Genomic DNA, 10,163 nt, shown 5'->3' with positions numbered 1-10,163 from the left:
CGTTTTAACAAGGTGTTACTGCTTGCTACACAAGCTATTACAAACCAGAGGTTGTACAAAATCTTGAATGACAGCATCGCGCAAGAGCAAGTCTGACACATGTGTAGCTGCCAGGTTCACATTCCACTCTTCCAGTCCAACTGGTTTACTGGGTCGCTGGCAAATTCAGGTTCATTAAACTTGCATGGCATTCAAAAGTAATGTAGCAGCCTCACAAGAGCCAGCTGACCCAGTGCAACATTACAGCGAAGACGTTAAAGGTAGTCTGCCAGTCATTGGTGCGTGGTGTGACTGGTGTCACATTCAGCATCAATCGACAATATGAGCTATGCTTAAGTTCGGAATTTTTGTGTCAACATGCGGTTCTCAATGACACGTCGCCTCCTCGCTTATGCCTCGCACAGGTAGACACCACCTTTCTTTTTCTGCATTTTTATAACCAGAAATTTGTAAAATTCATTTCTCATCTTGTGTTTTGCCGTTTCCATACCAGCGAGAAGTTGGTACACCTGCGGTAGTAAGGAAGACCTAGCAACAAAGCCTGCATGGTAGCCTCAAAGCGGCCATGTGTATTAGGAAGTTCGTTATGAATCATTACCAAGAAAAGCGAGTAAGTTTACCCCTCGTACTTCCGACTAGAGGCGTGAGAATTCGCTTGAACATCTTCACGGTCTTTGATGTAAGGCTAAGATTGGCATACATCTTCAAAGGATTTTTTTGTCACAGCGAAAGCTGGAAGAGCGGCGTTTCTAGAGCCCGTTGTAAGCTCTCTTGGGGCTACTAATACAAGTACACTAGCAAGGTACCCACTACGCCATAAGTCACAACTTTAGCGAAGTTGGGAAGCACCTACTAAGCCATTATTCGTCATTCTGCGGAGAAGCGAGGCACCAGCTACACGTTTGTATGGCATTATGTGCACTTTGTTGACGCGACGACCGATGACGATGAAGAATTATGGCTCAGCCCTTTGTAATGGGTTGGAATCTTTAAACGGCCCACCAGTTATGTAATTTGCATTGGGTGACGCCCGGTCGCCATTTCCCTCTCCTGCCACGCTGTATAACGTACGTTGACATGGGAGAGAGAAGGGGGGGGGGGGAGAACTTTACTGAGACACCGGGGAAATGGATCATGCTTCCTTGGCAACCAATACAAGTGCACTTGCGAGGAACCCACTACACTATAAATCATTGTAATTTTTTAGAAGTAGGGAAGCACGCACTATGTCATTTTTCGTCATTCTACGGAGAACCGTGGTACCTGCTAAACGCATGTAAGGCATTATGCACACTTTGTTGATGCTTTGCCTGATGATGATGATGAAGAATTATGGCGGAGCCTTTTGTAATGGGTTGGAAGCATTCAACAACCTACTCGTTGCACAATTCGCATTGTGTAATGCCTGGTTACAGAATTCGCGTTGTGCGACGCTTGGTGCTTATTTTACTCTTGTACCACGCTACATTGCATGTGTTAATGTGGTTCCTTCCCGACATGAAGCCTGTATAGGACCTTTTTGCAAAGCAGTTTCAAGCACCGGCATGGCTCAGAGGTTGAATACTGGGCTCCCACGCAGAGGGTCCAGGTTCGAACCTCGTTCCATCCTGGAATTTTTTTCTTATTTCGCTCGATATTGCTTATGGACACCGGCGGCGGCGGTGGACAACTACGGCGCCAAAAACGGCCGCTGAAATGATCTCATAACAGCTTTCGCTGTAAAAAATGTACTGCTGTGCTCTAAGCATGCTGCTTCTAAGCGCTAATCTGTGTGGTCTGGCACTACTGTGTGAAAACTATCGAGTGACGGCGTGTTCCTCCGGTCGCTGCGGTTTTTTGTGTCAACCAAGGTGTAAGCATTTTCCTTTCACCGTGGTATCGAGGCTGCGTTGTGGTCACCTACGCGCGCGTTCATCGTGGAAGTGTTCGTTCCACTCCGCCCCATCCCGTGCATGGGTGAGGTGAGTACCTTGTTGCGTCAACTAGCTTCCTGCCCATGACGCGTCTCTGCGATGCTCTAGCGGTTTTGCACAAGAAGGCGGCAGCGGACTGATGCGAAGCACGTATGTGTCGTCCCCTAATAAATGCGTTCAGTACGCTTACACCGGTGCTATTGCTTGCAGCACAATACGCAGGCGTTTGACGAGATAGTGTCAGTGCGGCGAAGTTTCCTGGTGCCCGCTTTGCACGAGGTGGCGAAGAATGGCAGTGCAGCATGCTTTTGTTGTTGCCTGTTAAAAGCGTGCAGTACGCTTGACACTATGCCAACTGCACGGCCGATCAGAGAGCTGAAGGCGATTATTGTGATGTTCTCCTGACAAAGGGCAACACTTTGACCTACAGGAAGCTCTGGGAAAGCTTGAAAAGATGAATAAGCAGACCTAGAAAAATCCAAAGCAGTAATCTGTTAAATCATATCGCTGATCTTAAAAGGGCCCTGCAACACTTTTTCAGCACGGTAAGAAAACGCTGCCGATTGGTAGTCGAGGCTCCTGAAAACATGCGAGCCAAACGATATAGTGCAGCACGCGGCCTGGAATTTACAATTCTCAGTCAGCTAAAAATCGCTCCCTCTTGTCACTACAAATGATGCCATATACTGGAATTACTGCGCCATATACCTAAAGTCCAAGGCCGTTCCCTGATGTAAGCATCGCGAGCTGCATAGTTACCGTGGCAACCACGTGCCCACCTGTGCGATCATGTTGAAAGTAAGCCACACCTTCGAAAACATGAAAAGAAAGTGCTCAAGCTCATGACGTGCGCTGATGAAGGGACGCATCTTCTTGCTCCCTTGTTATCCCCCTCCCTGTGTAGCTTTCAGCGTGCTCGCTGGTACGAAAGGAAAGAGAAAGTGCTTAAAGCACGCAGCAAATCCCTCTAACTCCGTTTGTATTTGACGGATTCTAAAACTCTTTGCGGCAGTCAATTTGTGAGGCAATAAGCTCTTTTAATTAAGCCATTAGACGATTACTTCAAAACATTTTGCAGGGCCCCTTTAAGCAAAGACCTACTGCTATGTAACTACAATTCTTGTGCAATCACACTTTTTTTAAAAGTGTGATGCTTTTAAGTGTTTTTTTTCTTCAAATGTTTATAAGGTGAACCTAGTTTGCAGAACTTTTTTCAGTTATTTCATATGTTGTTACTCAGGATAGATAGGTCGCATGACTTGGAAAAACGTAACTTAGTTCATACCTGGTGATAATCGATCAAAGCTTTCGCCAATGGCTGTTTCAGTTTTATGTGTATTCTAAGCTGATTAAAATATGCACTTGTCCCCCCAAGTAGCTATAAGTTTGTTTTTCAAACTCCTAAAACGACATATTAAATGCTGCTAATTGCTGAAAATTAAGGTTCTTCTGCTCCAAAAACTATTCCCTATTCAATTTCAGCCATCTCACCCCTGCCTTTCCCAACCACGTTAACATAAAGGAATTGTCTGTATAACAAGACCACTAAGGCAAACTCTAACGCCCCAAAATTTTCAGGTGCTTTAATAACGAATAACACTGTTATATAAGAAGCAATGAATCAATATTCATTTACATTTATTGAGATGGCTCAATAAACAAAAACATAATGATGCCAACATCCACTTGGCACCCTAAGGTGACATCATCAAATGTAGAACATTTAACATGAAATGGTTACTGCCTACCGTTCCACAAAACTGCTGCAGCTGTGACTGTAGTTTTCTGCAAAACAACAGTAAGAGGCGCTAACTCGGGCTTTGTACACTTTGTTGTGCATTTAGCTGTTGCTGTGCTTCTATGGAGCGCTTCATCATTTCTGGCTGAACTTCCATGTAGATGGACATCATTCTGTGGTTGACACTTATCGCTTTGCCGGCACAGAGATCCACGCACTGGCTCTGAAATAGAGGCAAATACCACCACTGTCATCACAGTGCCACTTGCAGTTCTGTTTTGCCTCTCGCTTAAGTCACCGTATTTGTTGCACCAAATCTATGCAATCCAACAAAAGCTGCAATTCAGGAGAGTCGGCCAATGAGAAATGGGAACCAGCTTTGTTCATTGTTCTTTCAATTCGTTCAATATAAAACACGATATAAGTGATTGATCAGCTGATGAAATTTAATATCCCAAAGTAGCTTCAGAGATATGAAAGATGGCCTGATTAATGGTAGTGCATTGATTTTGTCCTTTCAACATGCATCCAATGTTTGCTACATAAACACTTCTGCATTTCTCGTCCATCTGGACGTGGTTACTGCCAGAGCTGGGCAAAGATACTTTGACATTGTATCGCGATACAAGATACTTGGGCAAGAAGTACTTGTGATACAGATACTGTGGTAATAATTGTATCCGATACGATACTTTGTAACTGTATCTTAAGATACTTCAATACATTTTCAAATTTGTTATTGTAGATCAATAACGGACAATCAAAATTAACCTTGATGATTTTCTTACAATGCCATCTCTGCATATAAGTTGTGTGGTCAGGGGGACACAAAATGAGATGGGAATTATCGCTGTCAGCTGCCCAGCTTACATGCAACGATGGACTTTTTATTGGCTGCAATGAGCATGCATGTTTGTATGGAAAATTTAGAGGCAGTCGCTCTTCTACACAGATCAAGGTGAAAAATTTCTTCTAGCATATCCGTGCTCCGACATATCCAAAGTTTAATTGCGGTTTGAATGATTACGCATGCAAGACAAGGAGGATCGGCGTAAGGTTTCTCTGTTATGTGACGCGCAGTCATTCTTTCATACCGCCAGCTGGTAAGAAAGGGGTAACTGTCATCTTTGCATAAACGCCGCACAAAACTTCCGCAGCACTTTGGGGCATTGCTTTGAGCCAGTCTGTATACTGTCTTGCGTGCGTAATCGTGCGAACCGCAATTAAACTTCGCGGCCGGATATTTAGGGGCACGAACATGCTAGAAGAATTCTGCCAAGTGGAACGGAGTAAGAATACGACTGACTTTTAACTTTTCAATACACTGAACGTGCCCACTTACTGCAGCCACTAAAAAGTTCATTGTGCAATCTTAGATAACTGGGCGGCTGTCAGCGATAATTATCATCCCACTTTGTGCCCCCCTAGATATGTAACTTTTGTGGAAAGGTGGCCTTCACATGCCTCCCCGTGGGGAATTTTAGGAAAGCCATAAAGCTTAGCTCTGATCACCATCTATATCGTTCCATCAAGTGTACGTGCACAAAAATATTTGCATTGAAAATTTCTTAACTGCAACCAACTTTGTTTCATTTGAACGGAATGCCTATTCGTACAGTTGAACCCCTTTATAAGAGACACTGATATAAGAGAGACGTGGGGTATAAGAGACACCAGTGTGCTACATGAAAGTAAGGGTTGATAGGAAGATGCATAACTTAGTACCCTGCTTATAAGAGACGCCTCATATAACAGGCAAGAATTTCTCCCCCATGCGTGCCTCTTATAAAGGGGTTCAACTGTATCTCAAAAGCTTTGTATTTCTTGCTCAAAGTATGTTAGTTTCATTCCTAAACAACTTATTGGGGTTGTTTTATGTGCTTAACGTGACATCTGTTTATACACTGCGCTGTCAGTGGTTTTAGGGGCAAAGCTCCTCTTAGTCTAACCTTGTCACATCTTCGTTGTCCAGCGTAACCACCTTTGCAAACTGCCCACTACTTCGTCTTTGCAAACATCCCACTACGACCCATCACCGATCCTTTGCAAACTGCCCACTACTTCGTCTTTGCAAACATCCCACTACGACCCATCACTTCACCAACCATGAAGCTGTTATAATGAAGGGGGAAAGGAAGCCACGTCTAGCTACCACTAACGATTAATAAAATTTCTTGTATAAATATATACAGTGTTTGTTACGTCCTTGATGATGTACTGGGCTATCGCTTTGATTACTGCTGGGCGAAACCACTGAAGATTTCACGGTGTAACCACGATTGCTTCAGGAGCTTCGCCCAAGCTCTTCATCATTCACCCGTCGATATGCTGTGAATTCTTTTGCTTGTCGCTTTCATAATTGATGGGAGCCGCTGCTGTGCTTGCCGACCAGCTAGGGGGCTGTCATCTAATTACAAGTACTTCAATAGGAAGCCTCCACACGATGGCGCAAATACCAGGGTGTTCTACCTTGTCCGTAAACGCATTACCGTATTCGCTATACCGGATCGCTGGACAGGTGTACAGCAGCCAGGACTGTTAGCGACATACTCACTAACATGCAGTCTTTTAACATTTATTCTTCTACGACATAACATGTGCTGAGTTAGAAACGTTTCAGACGCATTGTATATTATCACAGTATGACAGGACACTACCGCTATTCTCACTATTGCCACTTACAGCTCCCATCCCATGGTGATTATTAACAGCAAACAAACAAACAAAAAAAGAAATGGAGGAGACCTAAAAATGGAAAACAAATATATAACTAAAATAGAAAGGCGGTTACCAAACTTATCACACTGAATAAGAACAGAGACACGATACAGGTGGCACACCTAAAAGCCGCGACAATTAGGCATTGATTATCGTCAACTTACCTGCCAAGGCTAGACAATACAAAACCTATTGACTATGGATAATCTCATAAAACAGCTCGCTGGGAAGCTCGTGATAAAAACGGTGCATTTGGTATAGCAATGCTTCTCGAATCTTCTTCCTAACGTCTTCAAGATGGTTTATAATGATTTCCGTTGTAACTGAAACTCAATTTCGCGATTTTACGAAGCAGTGAGCAGAATTTTTGTTACCCTTTGTTCCAGGCACCCCCGTTTTATTATATATCAGTCCTCAACATCGCCTTGACATAGCAGTAAACTCGAGTAGAATGTAAATAATCAAACAGCAGCAGAAATGGCGCAGACATTTAAAAGCAAGAATATGGCCAATGGCTTATTTCGGCAGCACGTTACAAAAGACATATTGATGTAAACAGACAGTAAAGATTTGAATAATGTGTGTCATTCAAAAGAAGGGCAGCTAAGGAACCACCAATGATTTTAAGGACTTTAAAAACTATTTGAATAAAGATAGCGGGAAGAAAAAAGATACAGTACGCCAAGATGTTTTCTCTTGGGTAAATACTTTTTTTATTACATCTAGCATCGGGTGCGATAACTGTTAGAATCTCTTTTTTGTATAAGTCAATCTCGTCTAGTATGAAGGAAAGCAGATGATTTTTCAAGGGCTCGTTTATCTTTGTTAGACACAATATTAATGAGAACTAACAGACAATAACGCTAAGGAAAGTACAGGGGGTGTTATCTGTAGTATTTAGAATATAAATGTGAAGAAAGTAAAGTGGACAAAAAAATGACTTGCCGCCGGCAGGGACCGAACCTGCGACCTTCGAATAACGCGTCCGATGCTCTACCACTGAGCTACAGCGGCGGTCATCCTCCCGTCCACTTTCTGGGGTATATATGTTGATTTAAACCTAGGAGTGTTAGTCAGCGCCAATCGCAGCCATGGCGGCGAGTGTGGAACACTCTTTTCTTGCCTGTTGGCGTCACGTAGCACGTGATCTTTTTACGAGTTGGCAGCTGACCAATAATCCCTCGCATACTACCTGAAGGCATTAAGTCTGCCAGGACGAGACCCTCGCTATGAATGAAGGAAAGCAGATGATTTTTCAAGGGCTCGTTTATCTTTGTTAGACACAATATTAATGAGAACTAACAGACAATAACGCTAAGGAAAGTACAGGGGGTGTTATCTGTAGTATTTAGAATATAAATGTGAAGAAAGTAAAGTGGACGAAAAGATGACTTGCCGCCGGCAGGGACCGAACCTGCGACCTTCGAATAACGCGTCCGATGCTCTACCACTGAGCTACGGCGGCGGTCATCCTCCCGTCCACTTTCTGGGGTATATATGTTGATTTAAACCTAGGAGTGTTAGTCAGCGCCAATCGCAGCATGCGAGGGATTATGGTCAGGTAGTATGCGAGGGATTATTGGTCAGCTGCCAACTCGTAAAAAGATCACGTGCTACGTGACGCCAACAGGCAAGAAAAGAGTGTTCCACACTCGCCGCCATGGCTGCGATTGGCGCTGACTAACACTCCTAGGTTTAAATCAACATATATACCCCAGAAAGTGGACGGGAGGATGACCGCCGCCGTAGCTCAGTGGTAGAGCATCGGACGCGTTATTCGAAGGTCGCAGGTTCGGTCCCTGCCGGCGGCAAGTCATCTTTTCGTCCACTTTACTTTCTTCACATTTATATTCTAAATACTACAGATAACACCCCCTGTACTTTCCTTACCGTTATTGTCTGTTAGTTCTCATTAATCTCGTCTAGTATGTAAGTCAAAATTAGATCCACGAGATCCTTCAGATTGCTGATGTGTGAAAGCCACGAGACGCAGAGCAACCCCATTCTTCGGTTGCTAAGACATCGTAATGAAGCACCACGCAAGAGAAACTTCGATAACGACTCTACAGCGGCAACAAAATTTGCGCGAAAGACGCCGCATGCATTGGAGTACGCAGCACAGCAAGTTTCACGGCGTTGACAAAAGCGGCTGTGGATAAAACTAAAAAGGAATAAAATCTGGAAAACAAAAGGTCAGCAGCGTGTAGACGTTCGCACGCTTAGTTTTGTCTGAGACTGCGCGAGTGCCACCATGTGACTGTGTTCTACCGATAGGGACGCGGAGACACCTTCGCCTGGCCTCGCTAGAAGACTCTGGTAGAAAGATCAGAGAATGTTACTGCATTTTGTTTTATTCAGCTGGCTTAGTGGCAGCAGAATCAGCATGAGAAACTGAGTTCAGCCAACGTTTATTGCTTCGCACGAGGGTGTTGTGATGCAGTATCTTGTATCTTAATATACACGATACATTATTGAATGCATCGGAAACACAGATACTGATACACGTCTGGCAAAACGTATCGCGATACAGATACAAAACACCCAACGAGTATCTATACATGTATCTTTGATACTGCCGAGCACTGGTTACTGCAAGCTGGGAATCAACTGTCCCACAACCTTGTACACAGCAGAAAATTTAATACCCACTATGCCTTTGCTTTGGGTTTAACGGCAAGGTTAGAGGCAGGCTATGGACAAGTCCTACCTCTGGTTTTCTCTTTAGGGGCCGCCACAAACCAGTTTTTAGTGCACTTGGCGGTCTTGCCAGGAAAGAGCATGCATATCAATTGCTTATTATTTTTTTTCTATCAATGCAAAGTTTCTGAGCGTCATTATCAAGTATGTTTCGGTAGCGCGTTAAGCACACCGAAGCAGGAACCTAGACTGAAACGTGGGTTCGCCGGGCAGCGGAACTTTTGTGCAAACCACTGTCCGACACGCTCCAAGTCCACTAGCTGCGTGTGGCCTCCTCGATCACTAATTGTAGGAAATCCAAATTGCTCGTGGAATGGTATTAAAATCGAATCCTCACCCAGTCAGCAAGGACTGGATTTGGAAACTGCAAACGAGAACAGTGGCCGCTGCCAAATAGCGACGCTAAGTTCAGCACTGCCGAAAAAAAAAAAAGAAAGTTTAACGCCGAACACTGTTGTGCAGGCGGGAGATTCGCACGTGTTTCAAAACAGTACGACGCAATTTTTCACAATTGGTTTCGCAGCTTAAACCAACCTCATCAGGCGTTAGGTCCCGATAATTCAGGTTATTCACGCAGTGCCGGAAGCACGTCTCAGTCATCCTGTTGTATATCAAAAGGAAGTCCCGAAACTGCAATAAAAGAAAACAGCATGTATATACAGATTTTTCGGAATGCCAGCTGAAGAGTAGCTCAATAAGGACAACCGAAATGCGGTCTGCTACAGCAAAGAAGAAAGCACAATTGCTACGCGTGAGCCTAATGAAAATGCATGGAATCGGGTAAGCTCTCACTCGTTAGTTTTAGGCTTTGTGTATGTAAGCAGGATAATATTTCAAAAGGGCTGATCGTCAGCGACCGTTTATAACACAACTTACGTTTCTAATCGCTGCATCTTCCGCCATTGACGCACGTGCGTTGACATTTGTTGATGTCGATGTAATTCAATTTTGCGCATGATACCTCTGCATGCTACGATGTTTCGAAAAAACGTGAAATAAGCGTTCGGAGCTATTCACTACTACCATTAACATTTCAGCACCTACAAAACACATGAGAGAGAATTTCAATTGCTGCGCTAAGGAAGGCAGAGATATAT

General features: G+C 44.0%; 1 protein-coding gene across 1 annotated transcript; it reads right to left on the bottom strand.

Annotated features, from left to right (window-relative positions):
* Positions 1-3,534: 3,534 nt before the first annotated feature.
* Positions 3,535-10,068, bottom strand: LOC119382868 (mitochondrial import inner membrane translocase subunit Tim10 B). The gene is made up of 3 exons (XM_037650754.2): positions 9,943-10,068; positions 9,601-9,696; positions 3,535-3,874 (listed from the first exon to the last, which is right to left on the bottom strand). Exons 1-3 carry the CDS (start codon positions 9,967-9,969, stop codon positions 3,722-3,724), a joined length of 276 nt encoding a protein of 91 aa, XP_037506682.1. The 5' UTR covers positions 9,970-10,068; the 3' UTR covers positions 3,535-3,721.
* Positions 10,069-10,163: the final 95 nt, after the last annotated feature.

The sequence above is a fragment of the Rhipicephalus sanguineus genome, chromosome 2, assembly GCF_013339695.2.
Source record: "Rhipicephalus sanguineus isolate Rsan-2018 chromosome 2, BIME_Rsan_1.4, whole genome shotgun sequence".
In the NCBI taxonomy this organism is placed as follows: Eukaryota; Metazoa; Arthropoda; class Arachnida; order Ixodida; family Ixodidae; genus Rhipicephalus; species Rhipicephalus sanguineus.
Note: the sequence above shows the minus strand (reverse complement) of the source record. Positions and strands in the feature narration are given on the sequence as shown.

What these genes read in the sequence shown, in the direction of transcription:
- LOC119382868 (XM_037650754.2), bottom strand. Translation starts at nt 9,969, where the DNA reads ATGGCGGAAGATGCAGCGATTAGAAAC. An exon ending in AAGATGCAGCGATTAGAAAC is followed by an intron (nt 9,697 to 9,942) that starts GTAAGTTGTGTT and finishes CTTTTATTGCAG; the next exon opens with TTTCGGGACTTCCTTTTGAT. An exon ending in GGGACCTAACGCCTGATGAG is followed by an intron (nt 3,875 to 9,600) that starts GTTGGTTTAAGC and finishes CCTCTATTTCAG; the next exon opens with AGCCAGTGCGTGGATCTCTG.